The sequence below is a fragment of the Electrona antarctica genome, assembly GCF_951216825.1.
Source record: "Electrona antarctica genome assembly, chromosome: 22".
NCBI lineage: Eukaryota > Metazoa > Chordata > Actinopteri > Myctophiformes > Myctophidae > Electrona > Electrona antarctica.
The window spans coordinates 20,722,734-20,745,006 of record NC_136805.1 but is presented as its reverse complement, the minus strand read 5'-3'; the positions used below and the strand labels follow the sequence as shown (position 1 = coordinate 20,745,006).

General features: G+C 42.9%; 1 protein-coding gene across 1 annotated transcript; it reads left to right on the top strand.

Annotated features, from left to right (window-relative positions):
• Positions 1–17,939: 17,939 nt before the first annotated feature.
• fgf21 (fibroblast growth factor 21) lies at positions 17,940–19,610 on the top strand (the record flags this gene model as incomplete). Its single annotated transcript, XM_079492276.1, has 4 exons — positions 17,940–18,084; positions 18,216–18,293; positions 18,908–19,011; positions 19,317–19,610. 4 exons carry the CDS (start codon positions 17,940–17,942, stop codon positions 19,608–19,610), a joined length of 621 nt encoding a protein of 206 aa, XP_079348402.1.
• Positions 19,611–22,273: the final 2,663 nt, after the last annotated feature.

The window sequence follows — 22,273 nt, the reverse complement described above, 5'->3', positions numbered from 1 at the left end:
TAATCTTGTGTCATGTCAGGAGTGGAAGAGGTCCACCCTGGTAAACTGCTCCAAGCTCTGGCTAAACAAATACAAATCATTCTGTCTCTCTGTCAGTGCTGGAGTGGGGAGGACCGGTACCATTATTGCCCTGGATGTGCTTCTCCAGCAGCTAGAGCAGGAGGGGAAAGTGGGTGTAGCTTCCTTTGTTCACAAGATGAGACTGAGTCGGCCACTCATGGTGCAGACAGAGGTAAGACTTTAACCACTAAGACCCTTGCTTAGTAAAACCTTGAAAATGACAGAACACGCTTACCGTCGCCGAAAAGTGTCTGTGCCCCAAGATTGTGTTAATAGTTGTCTCGATAGTTATAGATCACCAATTTTAACATGCTCAGGGACTATAAATGCAAATTAGCTTTTTTGCAATTCTCTCTGGCTCATTTACATTGATGTGTGAAATGTTGATTTTGCACAATCCCTGTTAAAAAAGGACGCTGGAGTTCAAGTGGTTAACAGAGCTGTGCGAAATGACTTAATCACAATTATTTCAAACTTTTCCCTCTATTACGATTAATTAATTATTTAATTGAAAATAGCAGATCTACAAGTTAACAGTGCATCGCACTGTGGCCTTGTGAGCTTGTAGATCAGCTGTTTTGACTTTGTACACCACCATTGTATGACATATAAAACTAGTTTAAATGGTCAATCATGATTTGTCAATTCATCCATATAAGAAATACAATATATACACCTGCTTTTCAATTCTTAATCTACAAGCAATATTAAGTTATTGGTTCTAAATATATATTCACATATACCATGAGCTATGTATACACTTGATGCCCAGGTGAAGCTTATACAAGATTTCTAGTAACTCGGGTCTATTCTTCCTTTCAGTCTCAGTATACATTCCTGCACCAATGCATCTTGAATTTCCTGGAGTCAAAGTCAAGACCTGAAGAACCCCTATATGAGAACGCAGAGATGATATATGAGAACGCAGAGATGATATATGAAAATGCAACAGCACTTAAAGAGTTTCATCAATCGACCAAGACAAATGTTTGATCATTAAGTAATAAACTCTACATTCAGATATGGTACCACTGTATCAAGTTAACTATAATGTAATTCACATCTGTATAAACTATTGTTAATATTGCTTTTGTAAGTATCATTCTAATATAATTTGAATTTTAAGTATTCTATAATATTTTGTGAGCGTATACTCAGGGAAATCATGGCACTTTTTTATTTACAATAAAATGTAAATTACATGAGAATAAATAATTGTATGAAAAAACAAAAAACATTTTTGGACAAACTTTTCCCCCCACAAAACCTGCAAAGGAGATGAAACATTCCATCTCTTGATACATTTCAGTTTAGCATACCTCTGTGGCCTACTGGCAGTGTTCATACAAAGGTTAGTGCTGATCTGTCCAGCACTTTGCAAGATTATCTCCGTGCACACACCGGCCCACCATGGCAGGACCAATGCCATTGGTTCCCAAGGCTATTTACACACACCAAGCCTCTGACAGCTAGCCTCCTGCAAAGCCACACCATAAAAACCTACACAGTGGAAAAACGGCTCTCTGTATCTCTGATACATGATCAATTAACTTGATGGCTTCTATTCCAAAGCCTCAGTGTTGAGGGCCACTCTGAAACAACCTTTGAGGGTGCATACGGCATAGACTGGTTGTGTTTTAAAATCCCGAGTTCAGTACTGTAGTTGATGAACTGCCTGAAGACTAAATAGTCCCAATATTTCGCTACAATTTACAAACCTAGGCACCGGAAGTTCAACTCCCAAGAAAATTCAGAGAATACAAGGTATATATATATATATATATATATATATATATATATATATATATATATATATATGTATGTATGTATGTATGTACATATATTTATATGTATAAATGTATGTGCAGAGCAACTGAGTCAGAAAATGACATCATTACTGCTGTGACTAACCCTGTATACTATTGGACTTTTGGTGTTTTTTCTCAGTAAAACCTTTTTAAGAAAAGTTATTTTTGTCTTGTCGTTTGCGTACAACTACTGTTTTGTGTTTTTGTGAGGTCTACTCCACAAAGTGGTACATTTTTAAGAACATTTAGACGGAGTGCCACTACACTCGTTTTTCATAATTTTTGACCATTGGCTATAGCCCATCTCAGACGGCATACTATAGCACGCCGTTTTTCATCATTTTTGAGGATTCGAAAAAAAGACGAAAATCACTTGAGACAATGGACTATAGCCCATGGTCTCGGAGTGATTTTCGCCTTTTTTTCAATTCCTCGTTTTTCATCATTTTTGACCATGGGCTATAGCCCATCTCAGACGGCATACTATAGAATGCCGTTTTTCATCATTTTTGAGGATTTGAAAAAATGACGAAAATCACTCGAGACAATGGACTATAGCCCATGGTCTCGGAGCTATTTTCGTCTTTTTTTCAAATCCTCGTTTTTCATAATTTTTGACCATGGGCTGTAGCCCATCTCAGACGGCATACTATAGCACGCTGTTTTTCATCATTTTTGAGGATTTAAAAAAATGACCAAAATCACTCGAGACAATGTACTATAGCCCATGGTCTCGGAGCTATTTTCGTCTTTTTTTCAAATCCTCGTTTTTCATCATTTTTGACCATGGGCTGTAGCCCATCTCAGACGGCATACTATATAGCACGCTGTTTTTCATCATTTTTGAGGATTTAAAAAAATTACCAAAATCACTCGAGACAATGTACTATAGCCCATGGTTTCGGAGTGATTTTCGTCTTTTTTTCAAATCCTCGTTTTTCATAATTTTTGACCATGGGCTATAGCCTATCTCAGTTGGCATACTATAGAACGCCGTTTTCATCATTTTTGAGGATTTGAAAAAAAAGGAGAAAATCACTCGAGACAATGGACTATAGCCCATGGTCTTGGAGTGATTTCCGTCTTTTTTTCAAATCCTCGTTTTTCATCATTTTTGATGGCCCATGGTCTCGGGCGGCATACTATAGCATGCTGTTTTTCATCATTTTTGAGGATTTGAAAAAATCCCATCATAATACACATAAGTAAAACAGTATATAAATAACGATACTAAGTCTAAAAGTTTTAAAAAGTTTAAAAGAACTAAAAGAGTTAATCAAAAATCAATCAATCAATCAATCAATCAATCAATCAATCATAGCAAAAATAGTTGAAGTGAACAGCGCCAATGTTGTCCAGTTGAAAATGAACTACGCCGACACGCCACCCATACGACGTTGATACGCCGTCTCTCTCTGGACGGCGTATCAACGTCCGCTCACGCCGTCGGACTGTTTTTGTCCAAAAACTGTTTTTTGTGTGATTTCAGACAGTTGAAAGTGAGCTGAAAATGAACTACGCCGACACGCCGTGCACACGACGTTGATACGCCGTCTCTCTCTTGGACCGCGTAGTAACGTATGGACGTCCGCTCACGCCGGAAATGTAAGAGATTTTCTCAGTGATAGAATGAATAAGTTACAGCTATATCTTTAATGGATTTAACAGATGGAATGAATTATTACAACTAGGCCTAGTCTTTAGTGGATTTATATGGGCTATAGTCCATGGTCTCGGAGTGATTTTCGTCGGCGTGAGCGGACGTCCATACGTTACTACACGGTCCAAGAGAGAGACGGCGTATCAACGTCGTGTGCACGGCGTGTCGGCGTAGTTCATTTTCAGTTCACTTTCAACTGTCATACGCCGTTGATACGCCATCCAGAGAGAGGTTGGCGTATCAACGTCGTATGGATGGAGTGTCGGCGTAGTTCATTTTCAACTGGACAACGTTGGCGCTGTTCACTTTCAACTCTTTTTGCTATGATAGAGTTGTAATTTATTCATTCTGTCACTGAGGAAATAAATGCATACATCCATGCAGCTGACCTCCCCATTGGTGGATGTGATCCTGGCAGCCAGCCCAGGTGTTGGCTCCTGCTCAGCTCAATCAACGGGACCAGAACACACACTCGTTACTTTTCTTCCAGTTTATTATACTCGTCGTCAGACCGTCTTGGTACTACAGACTACTACAGAGCGCCCTTGTGACTGTGGATAAACGTGTTCTTCTTCTATGATGTTGGATTTCAGGGATCAAATAATGAATGCATGTGTAGTGGGTTGAGCTTCACCAGTTGCCCCTAGCAACGCAACGCAGCGCAACGCCCTCATCATCATGTTAATTAATAGGAGCCGTGCGCAGCTGGCATGTAGCTGGCATTGTTTGTCTGTCTGTGCAGGGTGGTTGCATGCGGGAGCGTCTCGTGATTAAGGTGCTCTCCGTAAACCCCCGCTTACCTGTTTGCCGTGCCGTGGGCACGTCTGCCCTATATGTTTGTACTGTTTGACTGAGAGAGCTATGTGGTCCATGCCGGGTGTCATCTGCCTAACCTATATGAGTGTGTAACCTTCGATAGAGGCGAAGCCCTGGTTTGCCTTGCTGCTGCTGTTTTTGTCCTCCTTTATTTTGGTTATGATTTCGTTTTGTTTTGGTTTATTTTGTTTGGTGCAAACCTATACTCTCATGAATTGATGCCATAAGGCTTGAACATAACGTTATATTGGGCTCTGCCTCAGTTTATAGTAGTGCCAGTAGCTAAGGGTGCTGTAGTTGTAGTCCCGACAGGTGGTGGGTCACGTGGTCCTGTAGGCTGTCTTGGGGTTTTAGCTATAGTGCATGATTGTTTAATGTGAGACCAGTGATGTGTGTATAATTGTATTCTCTTTTCTTGCAGTGTTTTATGTGAAGTGTGCGCTCTTTTGGTGGCGGTGACCCTTCCCCTCACTCCCTCACTCCCTGCCTTCCTCCTGTCAGCAAGGACACCTTGGCACCCCCTGACTACTGGTAGTTTTATGATATTAGGCTCTGCCTTTTTTAGATCCTTTTGATAATGACCTGTGATAATAAAGTCACTTTTAAATAGCATTTTGTATTAACTTACAACATAATTAAATAAAACCATATATTACTTTAAACTGGAACTGCACGTCTCTGCTCCCATTCTTATATCTGCCCAGTGGGCTTGAAATCTGTATTGTGTATTATATTCTCTGGGTGAAATTCCCATTGTGGCGTAGTCTGGCTCTGTTTCCGGGCCTTAGTGCCCAGGTTACAATTGGCGTATGTCGGCAGGACGAACTAACTGTAAAGCAGAGACGTGTCATTCCAGTCATTTCAGTTGGTTTGCACTTTGTTTTGTTTTTCTTTTGATTATATATGTTTATGAGTTTATTTAAAGGTAACCATTGTTAGTTTAAAGGACAAAAACAGCAGTTGGCTTTGGCTAGGAGCCACCTGTGGATATCGGCCTGGTCATCATGAGCGACGAACAGGAGCTGCGGGACCTGGTGATACAGCTCAGGGCCGACAGGGAGAACCTTGTACAGGAGCTTGTGTCTGTTAGAGCTGTGAACTCTACCTCTGCTCCAGCAAATGGGGACTCCAGCCCTTCTGGCCGCCCTGACCCACCTGTTGTGGTCCCTGACCGTCTGCTCTATGCGCCCAGAGAAAGGAAGTGCCCCATGTTTCGCGGGACAATGGGGATAGGTATAGTAGAGTGGATCGAAGAGGTCCGTGCTAGCATGCGGGCCCGACGTCTAGCCCCAGTAGATCAGGCCTACTTCATTTATGACCATTTGGAGGGGCCTGCCAAAGACGAGATTAAGTATAGGCCTAAACAAGATCGTGAGGATCCGGAAAAAGTCTTATCTATTTTGCAGGAAGTGTATGGATGTGCTTTGTCTTATGTTGCCCTGCAGAAAGATTTCTTTTCTAGAAAACAGCTTGATGGTGAGTCACTGCAGGAGTACTCTCATGCTTTATTTTAACTTATGGAAAAAATCATGAGGAATGCACCTCAGGCCATACCTAACTCATCTGTCTTATTGAGAGATCAATTCGTTGAGCATGTTAATGACCCTGATCTCCGCAGGACTCTAAAGCAGTTGGTCCGTGCCAAACCAACAGCTACGCTCCTGGATGTACGAGGTGAGGCCATCAGATGGGAGAGGGAAGGTACACTGCCAGAAGGTAGGCCACGTAGCTTTTCAGTCCCCACAATTTGTGCCACCCATACAACTCGGGTGTTTGACAAAGCTAATGTGCCACCTCAAAATGAGCTGGCTGAGATAAAATAAATGTTTAGAAAACAACAGGAACAACTCAATCAATTCTCTGAGCGCCTTCTGCAGTTACAGAACCCTCCCAGATGGTCTCAGTCTCAGAATAATGGACCTGTGATTTGTAGACGGTGCCAGAAACCAGGCCATTTCGCTCGTGATTGTGACAACGAAAGGGCCCCTTCTCAGGGACCACGCCCCCAGTATCGTCCGGTGCAACAGTTTGCCTCAACCAACCAGCCATCGGAAAACTAACGCCTTCTGTTTTACAGAGCCACAATTCAGAAGGGGGCATTACAGGCTCAGATGAACCGGTCGTTTCTCAACTTGTACGTCCATGTCCACATGTCACTGTAGATATGGTGGGAATAGAGGTAAAATGCCTCCTTGACACAGGGTCTATGGTCTCTACTATCAGAGAGTCCTTTTTCCGTGAGCACTTTAGCAACTCTACTCACAGCTGCCAGTGGTTGCAGTTGACAGCAGCCAATGGACTTAGCATTCCATATGTTGGCTATGTAGAACTTGATGTTTGTGTACTGGGTATAGGCATTCCTAAGAGGGGCATCTTGGTTGTAAAGGACCCCCCTGGGTCCTCTGAAAGGGATGTCCCTGGTGTACTAGGCATGAACGTAGTCCATGAATGCTATGCTGAACTGTTTGGTAAACATACTTCCTCCTTGTTCGACATTCCACTGGTGAAAGAAGCTCCAGAAATATGGCAGAAAGCCCTACAGCAGTGCCATGAAGCACAAGACCAACCAGCAGCACGTGACAGCGGAGTTGCTAGGGTGAGAAGGAGACGGCCAGTGTACATACCAGGGGGGACAGTTAAGTTGGTAGCAACAACTTGTACTCAAAAATGCTTCCCCTTTCCTCATGCTCTGTTTGAACCCTTCACTAATTATGACACCCTCCCCTCAGGCGTATTAGTATCTCCTACCATGGTCACAGTGCATCGTGGTACTGCATATATTCCAGTGATAAATGTTGGAACCACTGCTGCTAAACTTTACCCCCGTTCTGCCCTAGGAATGCTGGTCCACGCCCAGATAGTGAGTTTACCTGCAGGCATCAGCGAGGCCCCCCAGGTGCCAGAAGGGTTGCGTACTGAGGTCACCATGAGTTCTCAGGCAGGGCAGGTGAGCAAAATATCAGATACCATACAGTCCCTTGAGTTAACAAACGTCCCAGAGGCAGAGCAGGTTAAGGTCAGGTCCCTGTTAACCACATATCAGTCTGTCTTTTCAACTGGGGATGGGGATTTGGGGTGTACAGACCTTATAGAACATGAAATACCACTGCTAGATGAGGTGCCAATGCGACAGCGCTTTAGGAGAATCCCCCCCTCAGATTATGATTCTGTGAAGGCCCACATTAACCAGCTGTTAGAGGCCCAGGTGATCCGGGAGAGTTGCAGCCCATATGCGTCCCCCATAGTCCTGGTCAAGAAGAAGGACGGCAGCCGGATGTGTGTAGACTACCGTCAGCTCAACAGTAAGACCCGCAGAGATGCATTCCCACTACCTCGGATAGATGAATCCCTGGATGCCCTGTCTGGTGCACGGTGGTTTTCAACACTGGATCTGGCGAGCGGCTATAACCAGGTACCCGTAGCAGAGAAGGACAAGTCAAAAACAGCCTTTTGTACTCCCTTCGGCCTGTTCGAATTCAACCGCATGCCCTTCGGTCTCTGTAATGCACCAGGTACATTTCAGAGGCTGATGGAGCGCATCTTCGGTGCCCAACACTTTCAGACTCTCCTATTGTACCTAGATGACATCATTGTTTTTTCATCCTCAGTAGACGAACATCTGGAGCGCCTGGAGTTGGTGCTGTCCCGTCTACAGCATGAGCAGTTGAAGGTAAAACTGGAGAAATGTTGCTTCTTCCAAACGGAGGTAAACTATCTGGGACATGTGATTTCAAACGAAGGGGTGGCCACAGACCCAAAGAAGATTGCAGCAGTAAAAGAGTGGCCAAGGCCCTCTAGTGTGAAGGAATTGTCCTCATTCTTGGGATTCTGTGGCTACTATCGCCGATATGTAGATGGCTTTGCCAAAATTACAGCCCCCCTCAACCGTGTAAAAGCAGAACTTACAGACCCCCACACAAAGAGACCATCTCGCAGGTTAATTGGAGAACTGTGGGACGAACAATGCGAGAAAAGCTTCCAGGAACTTAAGTCCAGATTAGTTAGTGCCCCTGTGTTGGCCTATGCTAACTTCTCACTGCCCTTTATTCTGGAAGTAGATGCCAGTTTTAGTGGCTTGGGAGCAGTGCTCTCCCAAGAACAGGAGGGGAAAGTAAGGCCTGTAGCCTATGCCAGCAGATCTCTGAGTCCCTCAGAAAGAAACATGTCGAACTACAGTTCAATGAAACTTGAGTTTCTCGCCTTAAAATGGGCCATGACGGAAAAGTTCAGGGAGTATTTGATAGGTCAAAAATGTGTGGTATGGACCGACAATAACCCACTCAGTCATCTGAACAGTGCAAAGTTGGGTGCAGTAGAACAGAGGTGGGCCTCAGAACTGGCAGTGTTCGACTTTTCTATCCGCTACCGCTCAGGCCGTTCTAATACTAACGCTGACTCTCTCTCCAGGCAGCACCCCAGCACTCTTCCAACTCTCTGGACCGCTCTCCCTGATTCCCTGAGGTGCCGAGACACTGAAAGGCCATTACAGGTGACCCAGAAGTCGATATCTGTCCTCCCCTCTCACTCCCCTGACCATCTGATGTCTCTCCAGCATGCAGACCCAGTGCTGGGGGCCTTCCTCCCATTTTGGCGCCGTGGCAGTGTCCCAGATAGGAGTGAACACCAGGCCCTTTCAAAACCAGCACGGGAATTAGTACGGCAGTGGAAGCGGCTGGTTGAGAGGGAAGGGCTCCTGTACCGCCGTGTCTGGCGTCCGGATGGTGGCGAAGAAGTCTACCAGCTGCTGTTACCCATATCCCTGAGAGAGGAGGTCCTCCAGCAATTACATCAGGGCCATGGACATCAGGGAGTGGAGAGAACGACTGCCCTGGTGAGAGAACGGTGCTTCTGGCCGGGTTTGTACCAAGATGTGAAGGACTGGTGTAAACGGTGTGACAGATGCACTTTAGCTAAACCTACACACCCGACTGTGAGAACACCGATGGGACACCTGTTGGCTTCCAGACCAAATCAGATTCTGGCCATAGATTTCTCCTTGTTAGAACGTCCCCGTGATGGAAGAGAACAAGTCCTCGTAATGACTGACGTATTCTCCAAATTCACACAGACGGTACCTACCCGGGATCAGCGTGCATCCACAGTAGCAGGGGTACTGGTCCGGGAGTGGTTTTACCGGTTCGGCGTCCCGTCCCGCATACACTCAGATCAGGGCCGTAACTTTGAAAGTATGCTGATCCAACAGTTATGTAGTGTATACGGTATCCAGAAGACCCACACCACCCCGTATCACCCCCAGGGTAATGGCCAGTGTGAGAGGTTTAACAGGACATTGCATGGACTGCTGCAAACACTCCCACCTGACAAGAAGCTGGATTGGCCCAAATACCTCCCACATGTCACCTTCTGCTACAATACCACCATCCATCAAACTACTGGTGAGTCACCACACTTGCTGATGTTCGGTCAAGAACCCTCACTACCTGTCGATTTCCTCCTTGGCAGAATCCGGGAACCAGCTGGTGGTGCCGTTAACGACTGGCTGCGGGAACATCAAGCACGTCTACAAACTGCCTTTGATGGTGCTAGGGAGCGGATCCAAACGGCGGCTCGCCATCGGAAGGAGCGGCATGACCAGCATGTGTCCGGTGGCAGTTTGGCAGAAGGCGAAGTAGTCTATCTGCGAGACAATACTGTGCGAGGAAGAGTGAAGATCCAAGACACCTGGGGCCCCCTGAAGTATCGGGTCATTAAGGCTCCTCTTGATGGGGGAGCAGTGTACTCCATTGCCCCGACGGATAACCCAGCAAAGGTCAAACATGTCCACCGAATCCACCTGCGGCATGCCCCTCAACCTGCTTCTCCCGATGAGGTCGACCCGATGGAGCCAGAGACAGCCCCCCCTAGAGAGGAGGGTGAAGACCAGAGTGGAGAGTGGTGGATTGCTCCCCAACCGACCATGGAAACCGTGACCCCAGTAGCCCCTGATCCCCCGGTTGTCTCCCCTCAGCTACGTACACCAGCAGGGCCGGCCGCCGTAGCCACCCCGTCTGAAAGCACGGATGCTGATCCCATGGAAGGCTCCAGTGGCATAGGACCGAGTGCAGTACGAAGAAGTCAACGTGAGACAGCTGGGAGGCATGCTAACCCTCACCATCTCCCTGTAGCGGCAGGCCAAAGATGGACGACAGCTGCAACCTCTCGGGTCCCTGGGTCTGGTAGTATGCACTCTATGTTTAGGTCCTGGAAGTAAATGCCTTTAGATTATCGTTGGGACACCGATAAGAAGTAGGGGGTAGATTGTAGTGGGTTGAGCTTCACCAGTTGCCCCTAGCAACGCAACGCAGCGCAACGCCCTCATCATCATGTTAATTAATAGGAGCCGTGCGCAGCTGGCATGTAGCTGGCATTGTTTGTCTGTCTGTGCAGGGTGGTTGCATGCGGGAGCGTCTCGTGATTAAGGTGCTCTCCGTAAACCCCCGCTTACCTGTTTGCCGTGCCGTGGGCACGTCTGCCCTATGTGTTTGTACTGTTTGACTGAGAGAGCTATGTGGTCCATGCCGGGTGTCATCTGCCTAACCTATATGAGTGTGTAACCTTCGATAGAGGCGAAGCCCTGGTTTGCCTTGCTGCTGCTGTTTTTGTCCTCCTTTATTTTGGTTATGATTTCGTTTTGTTTTGGTTTATTTTGTTTGGTGCAAACCTATACTCTCATGAATTGATGCCATAAGGCTTGAACATAACGTTATATTGGGCTCTGCCTCAGTTTATAGTAGTGCCAGTAGCTAAGGGTGCTGTAGTTGTAGTCCCGACAGGTGGTGGGTCACGTGGTCCTGTAGGCTGTCTTGGGGTTTTAGCTATAGTGCATGATTGTTTAATGTGAGACCAGTGATGTGTGTATAATTGTATTCTCTTTTCTTGCAGTGTTTTATGTGAAGTGTGCGCTCTTTTGGTGGCGGTGACCCTTCCCCTCACTCCCTCACTCCCTGCCTTCCTCCTGTCAGCAAGGACACCTTGGCACCCCCTGACTACTGGTAGTTTTATGATATTAGGCTCTGCCTTTTTTAGATCCTTTTGATAATGACCTGTGATAATAAAGTCACTTTTAAATAGCATTTTGTATTAACTTACAACATAATTAAATAAAACCATATATTACTTTAAACTGGAACTGCACGTCTCTGCTCCCATTCTTATATCTGCCCAGTGGGCTTGAAATCTGTATTGTGTATTATATTCTCTGGGTGAAATTCCCATTGTGGCGTAGTCTGGCTCTGTTTCCGGGCCTTAGTGCCCAGGTTACACATGCATTTCTTTTGCCTACCACTCGCTGACCAGTGTTGTTCAGAGCGCAGATGCTTCTATCGTTTTAGCCTGTATAGTTAGGTTGTCGTTAGGCATTCCGCATTTTAGATAACAAGATTTAACTTGAACTCTCAAAATCATTAAAAGTTCTTCCTAAACAACGGGTGTTGGCGTGGTTTCAACCCCTTTTGCTATTTTGCTTTTGATTGCTTATTTTATTTTTGTGTCCTGCACACAGTGCCCAACCCTCATTAGGTATAAGACACCATTTTACATGAACGTTGCGTGGCCATCTGCTAATTGTGCAGAGAGAATATTAACTTATCTGTGCAATTTATACATGCACTTTACTAGAAATATATAGCCTATATTTCAAAGTTCTCCAGAATTGAACTAGAAGACATGGGAATCTGGGACTTGAACATGGAACATCTGTGTGGAACATCTGCCTGATCATCAGACCAGTACACCATCTCTCATAGTTGTTGAAGTGTTCTTTTGTATTTTAGCCTTCAGTTAGGTAAAGTTACTTGAAAATCATAAGTGTATGAGAGGACTGGGATTTGAACATGAAATATCTGTGATGAGAGTCCGATCATTAGACGACTACACCATATCATTCATTCAGTAGCCTACTGTTGAAGTCTTTTGTATGTTAGCCTTCAGTTAGTAAAGGGAATTTGAAATACTCCAGCATTGAACTATAGGAGCACACATTTTGGCATGCTACTAGTCCTACAAACTTACACCTAGAAATATCAAACCTATTTAGGTTCATCTTAAGGTGGACATGTTTGCCTGAAAATAAATCTTTGAAATGTTTCATAGTTTTAGAAATATAGTTAATTTGAGAAATTTAGAATGTAGGGGTCAATGGCAGATTTTGGCACAAAACTCACTTTCACCTAGAAACTCCATTCACTTTTTATAATTCAGCTTACTGTGGGCACACATGCTGGAACTTTTTACTTTGAAATGTTTGTAGTTTCTGAGTTATTTAACTTAAACGCCCAATGCATTCTCAATGGCACAAACTTTGGCATGCTACTAGTCCTACATACTTACACCTAGAAACCCCATTCAAACCTATTTAGGTTCATCTTACGGGGACATGTTTGCCTGAAAAGGAATTTTTGAAATGTTTCATAGTTTTAGAAATATAGTGCTTTCAAATTTGAGACATTTACAATGGGGCTCAATGGCAGATATAGGCACGTCAAAAAGTCACTTTCACCTAGAAACTCCATTCACACTTTTTTAATGGAAATTGGAAATACTCAAGTAAAGTACAAATACCTCAAAATTGTACGTAAGTACATTACTTAAGTAAAAGTACTTAGTTACTTTCCACCACTGCATACATCCATGCAGCTGACCTCCCCATTGGTGGATGTGATCCTGGCAGCCAGCCCAGGTGTGTTCTGGTCCTGTTGATTGAGCTGAGCAGGACCTAGAAACCTGGCTCCTGCTCAGCTCAATCAACAGGACCAGAACACACACTCGTTACTTCTTCCAGTTTATTATACTCATCGTCACGCTACTAGTCCTACATACTTACACCTAGAAACCCCATTCAAACCTACTTAGGTTCATCTTACGGTGGACATGTTTGCCTGAAAAGGAATCTTTGAAATGTTTCATAGTTTTAGAAATAAAGACAACCTTGAACCTTGAAATAGTGCTTTCAAATTTGAGAAATTCATAATGGGGCTCAATGGCAGCTATTGGCACGTAAAAAAATCACTTTCACCTAGAAACTCCATTCACACTTTATATAATTCAGCTTACTGTGGAGACACATGCTGGAACTTTATACTTTGAAATGTTTTGTAGTTTGAGTGATTTTCGTCTTTTTTTCGAATCCTCAAAAATGAAAAACGGCATTGCATAGTATGCCGTCCGAGGCCATGGGCTATAAATGAAAAACGAGGATTTGGAAAAAAAAAGACGAAAATCACTCCGAGACCATGGGCTATAGTCCATGGTCTCGGAGTGATTTTCGTCTTTTTTCAAATCCTCAAAAATTATGAAAAACGGCATGCTATAGTATGCCGTCCGAGACCATGGGCTATAGTCCATGGTCTGAGTGATTTTCGTCTTTTTTTCAAATCCTCAAAAATGATGAAAAACGGCATGCCATAGTATGCCGTCCGAGGCCATGGGCTGAACTTGAACCCACGACCTGTGGCTCACAGACAGCAGCTTATCACAGAGTGCCACCATGCTCTCTGAGAATCTCCTCAGCTATCCATCTCTTTCTAGTGTTCTTCTGGATGTTATTATCCAAAACATGCTGCAGAGTGAAAGGAGGAGGAACTCAGCTGGATTTTAACTCACAATCTCTGGCTCACATGGACTTCATCTTAACAAGGGTGCCACTAGCTCTGTGATTTTAAGTTGTTCTTCTTGGTGTCACTTTTCAAATGGGGCCATGGGATCATGTACAGAGCATTTGAATGGTGCTGTGCATCAAAGGTGTCTTTAGTGCTTTTAAGTGTTATCGTGGATGTTAATCAGATAATACAGAGGAGAAACCATGACAGGACACAGAGAGACTGGTAGCGCAATGTGTTAAGTGGCTGTCCACATGATCCAGATGTTGTGGGTTCAAATCCCACTTGGTCTTTACTATGATACTTTACTTTGAAGAAAGATAAAAGCCCCCGGAAGTCTCACTCAGTCAGGCTATAAGGTAGTGATGGTGAAGTTGGTAAAGAAAATCACTTTCACCTAGAAACTCCATTCACCCTTTTTATAATTCAACTTACTGTGGAGACACTTTTTACTTTGAAATGTTTTGTAGTTTGAGTTATTTAACTTAAACGCCCAATGCATTCTCAATGGTGTTACAACCCGGCCTAGGGGTCACCAGGGGTAACACAAAAATGGTCTCCCTCCTACCTGGTTCCCAAATATAGTCATATGTGCATGTCTTTGTACCTTTTTCATGTATCCCAAATATAGTCAGCCAAAACCAGTGGAAAAGCCAAAGTACAGTGATTTATTTTACAAGTTATACAGTCACATCAGATACATGGGATAAATTACCTCAGGGTGGGCACCTGTACAGAACCTTTCTCAACTAAAAGAAAACATATGCTTACCTTCTCCTAACACAAAACAAACACAGGTAGCTTACCTAACAAACTAAAGAAACAAATGATTAACAATGAAACCAATGTTGACAGTGAAACTTCCTAAAATACTGGTATGGCTAACTAAAAGCACTCAAAACACCAGACTGCCTGGTGTTGTGGGGAGACTGGCATGGAGGAAGACATCTGAAGATCTGAAGGTAGGCAGCTTTATACTCCAGACCAAAAAGCCAGCAGCCAATCACCTGTGAGGTTCCACCAATCAGCCAGTCACACTCAGCCACCACTTAATCACCATTCACACAAGCTGGTAGTCAGTCACTCACTCAATCAGTCTCTCACACACACACACACACACACACACACACACACACACACACACACACACACACACACACACACGCACACACACACAAAGAGGGAAGAAACCTACACATATGACCCAGGGTCATAACAATAGCAATAGCACAAACTTTGTCATGCTACTAGTCCTACATACTTGCACCTAGAAACCCCATTCAAACTTTAATAGGTTCATCTTACGGTGGACATGTCCACCTGAGAATGCATCTTTGAAATGCTTAATCGTTTTAGAAATATATTGCTTTCAAATTTTATAAATTTAGAATGGGGGTCAATGGCACCACAGCACCCTCCTACGGAGTGTGTTGGGTTTGAACCAGCACAATTCTACTAGGAATTCTACAGATATCATCCTATTTATCCGCTGGGCCACTTAGCAGCACACAGTTCAGCTGGAATTTCCAGGCTACTTGATGTCAGTGTGGAAAGGAAAACTTCACAGTAGAGTCGAGTGGGGTTTGAACCCACGACCTCCAGATAATGGTGCCAGCCCCATATCAGTGACGCGTTATTATTTATCCCACCGCAGTTCTAGGAAAGCCCTGCTGTGATTGGCCAGTAGTCGTTGTGATTGACAGTTCTCGTTTTTGCGACCAGTCATTAGTCTTACAACTACAACCTATCTCAAACCCTCACCCTAAACCTAACCCCCCACGGGGCAGCACACCTAAACCTAACCTTAACCCATGTCTAACCAATGACTAGTCTAGCCCAACCTCAGTAAAACTATGCCTTCCCGGGAGCCAATCAGACACATGGTGAGGCGGGTCTACCCTAGAACATTGGTGGGATTCATAATCACACATCAGTGACCTACTTGCCACCTGCCACAACACAGTCTTCCTTTGCCTGTGAGTTAGAGTTTGGAGTTTGCCTGATTTTCATTTTTTTAAATCCTCCAAAATCATGGAAAACGACATACTATAATTATAGTATGTCTTCCGAACCCATGAACTAGGCCTATAGTATGTTGGGTTTTTTCATGATTATCATAATTTTTTTTTAATCCTCCAAAATCTTGAAAAACGACATACTAAAGTATGTCTTCCGAAACCCATGAACTATAGTATGTTGTTTTTTACGATTTTCATTTTTTTAATCGTTCGAAATCATGTAAAAAACGACATACAATAGTATGTCTTCTGAAACCATGAACTACAGTCGTTTATTTTCATGATTTTCATAATTTTTTTGAAATCCTCCAAAATCATGAAAAACTTCCATTGTCATTTTTTTCATAGTTTTATAGTGCTTTCAAATTTGGGAAATGTATAATGGGGATCAATGGCAGATTTTGGCACTTCAAAAAATCACTTTCACCTAAACTCCATTCACACTTTTTATAATTCAGCTTACTGTGGACACAAGCTGGAACTTTTTTACTTTTTTTACTACATGATTATCATGTTTTGTAGTTTCTGAGTTATTTAACTTAAACGCCCAATGCCTTCTCAATGGCAATAGCAGCAATAACTTTGTCATGCTACTAGTCCTACATACTAGAAACCCCATTCAAACTTTAATAGGTTCATTATATGGTGGACTTTGAAATTAGTTTTTGAGGGGTGCTAGCCCCTCCTATATCCAGCTTTTAGTGTATGTTCACAAACTTTGTCCTACACAAACATAAAGTTCCCATTGACAATGAATGGAAAATTGTACGTCATGGTGTCTGAGCAATTTTACGTCATGATGTACGATGATAAAAGCGCCCCTCACTTCACACATGTGTGATTTTCTTTTATAACCTTGAAAATGTCACAGTATTCCAGCATTGAACTATAAGACAACTGGGATTTGAACATGGAACCACTGTGCTGAGAGTCTGATCATCATTATACCAATCAGTCACCTGGAGCAGATGTCTTACATATTATGTTGTTTTTTGTGGTTTTCGCATTCGGCTAAAAAAACATGATTCTGACCATGATTATCATCATATACACTTCCCGTGTATTTTTGTCATCCCGAGTTGTCAAGCGACAACCTACGTACTTAGGTCTTGTTAGTGAGACTACACAGCTGCGGTCAAATAAACAACTCTGATGCTTACTGTATCATTCTGTGTCATTCTATAAACATAACTCACTTACAATTTACAATGTTTACACCAGCAAGGACGACGTTACTGAGATGAAAAGCTTTGTGCCGGATGTTGTTGCAGTTTTGAAATTACCCTTACTTGGCGTGTATGTACCACACACTTTAAAACACGTAACTATTTGTCACGGCAGGCAGTTTAGAAGAGTTAGCTACATATAGGCTACTGAAATGAAAGTTGAAATAAACAAAATAAGATTTGTAAAAACAATAGCTAAAATAAAATGGACTTACACTACAAATGTGGTTGATTCATATTGCTTAGCCTTGGAGGAATGGGAAGTGGGAACTTTCCAATTACCAGACAACCAACGTTACCTCCTAGGCCACTGTCATGTCAAGTATGTGCATCTTTTGAATGCAAGGCAATAATAACATTAGGAAATGATAAACCTTTGTCCATTTGTTTTATTATACTCATTACAGAGACTATTTCATCTTAGTGAGGACAGCCAGGCACCCTCAAAGACCCTAGCCTATGTTGAAAACAATTTCCGTAACTAGAGCAGGAAAAAGCCCATACATGGCATGTATCCAGTGAAATCACAAACTTTTTCTAGGAAATCATCTGACTCATCTCTCTGCTACTCCCATTGAGTGAGACTCAGCTGGCTCTGTACTTTCCAGCCTTTTCCGCACTCCTTTAAAAAGGGGCCAAATCCTGGCCTGAGATCACAATCACAAAAGCAGCTTGCTCACAGCTGTATATTATTGACCATTCATATATTAATTTATAAGTTATTTATTTAATATTTATTTATTTATTTGTCTAAAATGTGCACATTTTCCCACATATCCTCCTTCTGCTCTGCTTTTCTCTTTGTCTTCCACCTTCCACCGTCTCTGTCTTTTTACATCCCTGACTCCAGCCCTCTTCTGTCGCTCAGCGATCAAGTAAGAGAGAGGCATCTTTACACAGGTACTCACAACAGTATACAATGTAGGGCAGGCTATATACAATGTAAATAACAATATTGCTAAAATACTGTCAATCGTGTTTACTTCTTTAAGATGCTTAATGTTGTCTTTTTGTTGTTTTCTTTTTTGCAGAGAATCACAGAAGAGGAATATATCTGGAGTTATCCCCAGATGGGAGAGTCTCAGGGATCCGTGCTCAGACCCACCATAGTGAGTGTGATATAAAGAAAACAGCATATAAATAAGAAAGAAAGAAAGAAAGAAAGAAAGAAAGAAAGAACCAAACTCGTAATGTGGCCTCAAATATTTATTTTAATACTGCATTGTGTCAATATGTATATAACAACCAATAGTCTGTTTTGTGTCCATGTGTGCAAGCATGCGTGTTTGTCACGTTTAACTTGAGCCATGACTCTGACTTCAAATAACTTGATACTTCACTTGACCAAACACTTAAAAACAGCTCTGCAGACATGTGAGTCCATTATGAGAGCAATGTGCAGGAACAGGATGTTTCCCATATTTGGGTCGCAGACCCACTTTTGTATTGGTCGCGATTAAATACCCCCATCAGAAGAATTTCAGACATTTAAAAAGAAATGACCAAATTCAATAAAAGTGAGAAACTTTTAGGAAACAGTGAGAATAGCGGATCTACAAGCTCACAGGCCTTTTCACTTATTAAATATGGCTTAAGTCTTTTTGTACGTTTGAGTCCCGGCGGAGATACATTTTGGGAGGTTTCGCTGAAAAGGTTTAGGGAAGCAATGGCCTACCCTACAGTATACAGTACGTTGACCCGAGATCTGTTTGTGTGTCTCCAGGTGTTTTGGAGCTCAGGTCGGTGGGAGTCGGCCAGACAGTCATCAAGGGAGTGTCCTCTTCTCTCTACCTCTGTATAGACAGTGAAGGCCATCTGAGGGGACAGGTAAGCAAGAAGCACACCATACAGCTAAACACTAAGATTGTATTCATAATATAACACTAATATAAAACAGAGTGTTTGTGTGTTGAATTGATATTGCAATTTTTGTATTTGATAGATTGCACTGCGGAAACTATTATGTATATCCAATTCTCCATAGTAAAGTTTTGTTTTTTATGTCACAAATGAAAAAATAATTTTCATATTTGTGATTCAGCTAAATAGTTTACTATTTTCAAGTGGACCCTGATCCATAAATGTTTGTGAAGCACTGCTTTATATCCATACATGCTTTTCTGTTTCCTCAGAGCCACTACACAGAGGCTGACTGCACATTCAGAGAGCTGCTGCTAGCTGATGGATACACCCGTTTTGTGTCTTCACACCATGGACTTCCTGTGTCCCTCGCATCAAACCATTCCCCAGAACGACTCCACCTCCCCTTCACTCGTTTCTTACCCATGAGGAACAGGCTGACCACGGAGAGTGTGCCTGAACATCAACCACAAAATCATCAAGAACATTTAAACATGGACATGGGCGATCCTCTAGGAATGAGTTTGAACTCCATGGCCAGTCCTCTGTTCTCAGTGGATAAATAACATAATGTGTGACCAACTCCTTTTTTTCTTCTTTTTTTATATTTTTGGGGCTTTTTGCCTTTTATTGATAGATATAGGCCTACATTATGTTGACAGGAAATGGGGAGAGAGATGGGGCGGAGGAAGACACGCAGCAAAGGTCATTGGGATCGGGACTCGAACCCGCGACACGCTGTCAGGCTGGATTACCAGCCTAGGTGCCCAGACTGCTAGGCCAGCCCGGACCGTGACGAACTCTTTACATTAACTTTTTCCCCCCCTATATAAGTACATACTGCTGAGGTTCCACATTCCACAACATGCCTAATGCGTGGCCCAATGCATTGCATCAGACTTCAATGTCTTGTTTGAAAATATGGACCTATACTCCAGTCTGGATTTGAGTTGTCCAGTTGTGTTATAATAGGAGTTGATTCATGTAAGTCACCCACTATGAATTATATATCAGGTCATGTTTAGCCTCGGGAACCCAAGAGTTTTGGTTGACAATTCACTGGGACATTGATGAGTACAGCTGAATGTAATCAGATTGTTGGTGTTGTAGCCTACAGTTAATCTCATGCATCAATCAGTCAACTTTCTGTGTTTACCTGTTAAAATGATTTTAGTGACTTCGTACTTTGATCTATTTATATTTAATAACTTATTTAATGTGTGTTTTTTATGTTGAATGTAAATTATATGAACTATTGTTTATTTTTCTATTGAATATTTCATAAACTTATATTTTGTTTAATGTTGAAACAGTCTAGTAGTCTCTATAAGAGGACATAATGCAATTTGAGAGCACATTGCTCTGTCTAACCGTGGACAAAACCAGAAGCTTCCCTCGTGTTGAAGAATATTGCACTGTAGCCTAGCTACCAACAGCTCTGTCACTGATGTGTGACAGGGAGGGAGGGGGTGAAGATGTACCAGTAAATCTATATTCTGAATCTGAACACTGGAGTGCCCTCTAGTGGATAGATGAGTAGTAGTGAGTATATATCAGAATCCCCCATGCTTCCCTGCATGCATGCATGGGCAACTGGCGTCTCAGGGGCCTCACCTTCGCTTAATGCGGCCCGCAGGTTAATATCGGAATACTGATATATTATTGATTTCAGCCTTGATATTATTGATTTAGTATTTATGTTCATAAAGTTAACATAAATGTGATGAAACATGCAGTGTGCATCTGTATACTGACCTGACGAAGATCAAACCCTCACCCTAAACCTAACCTCCCACGGGGCACACCTAAACCTAACCTTAACCCATGTCTAACCAATGACTAGTCTAAACTATAAGTAGGCCTATGCACCCCAGATCGGGTAAAAGTTGTCGTTTATTCAATAGTCATTCTTTACCAAAAGAATGGTGTGCGGGCCCTACCTCCATCCATAAAGTTAACATAAGCATAACTAAATGCATTTGAAATTTGATAAAAATGTTACTTTTCAGGATTCCAATTCAAAAATAGCAAAAATAGCAGATCGACAAGCTCAAAACACGTCGCAATGCGACGTGTTTTGAGCTTTTAGATCAGCTATTTTTGCTATTTTTGTGTGACATAGAATGACAAAGTTGGGCATTCATTTACAAAAAAAGTTAAAATACAGAGATAAGAGGTTTCTGCCCGACAGTATATGCAACGTGGCCCCCTGGAATGAGTTTGGAAATATAGTGGCCCTCTCCACTACTGTATGTGCTTCTGCTTCCTATGATGATACTTCCCTCTCATCTATGGTGCTTCCTAAGCCTGCGGTGACGCGAGGTTAGGTGCTCCCCTGCTGGGGGTCCGACCCACAATTTGAGAAGCACTGCCATGTAGAAGACAAAAAATAGAATCTGATTCTCAGGACTTGTCCCATGCATACTGTACCTAACTAAGTGCACACATAATATCCTGCACAAGAGAGGGATCGAAGATAGGCTATTTGTGACAATTAAATTACTTATAGTCACAGGATATTATAATGAAATCTGGAAATAAATTCCTTACCAATACATTTCTTCGCCAATGTTTACTTTGTGAGATGTTTTACTAAGTAACACATCTCACAATGATTGAAATTCAGTTTTCCTATAGGGGAATCTGTGACAGCTGTTGAAAGTTGGGATACCACAACCTAACTAGGGGTTTTTCATTATTCTGAATCCATTGCAAGCATTTGTGCACAAAAAACACTCCTTGGGCTAAAAACGTCCATAGCCACGTTTCTAAATGTCATCACATTTGTGATGACAGCTATGGCTGTTTGGTGGTCCAGCCCTGGAACCGGAGACCTATCATGAAATCACAACCACTGAGTGACTGTGTGTCTGAGTACTGCAGTCAGTGGCTAGAAGCCTACACCCTCTATGTGCACCATGGATTCTATAGGGTATGCACTATGCAGTGACAAGTCTCTGCAACAGCTTTTTGGTAGCAGCTGCCGCTGGGGTCCTGAAGCACACTATCCAAAACACCACGTATGTCATGTCTATCTATGTCCATCATGTCATTACAGTTCTCAGATAGCAATGGCATCCATACTCACTCAAAATCAGAAACCTATACTGAAATGCCTCACACACTCTCTTCTCCTCCAGGCTAGCGTGCATATACAGCTTTCTGGCCAAAAACTACATAGGCCTATGTGTGGTGGGGGGCTCAGAGTGTGTCCACTAAGGAAAGTAGG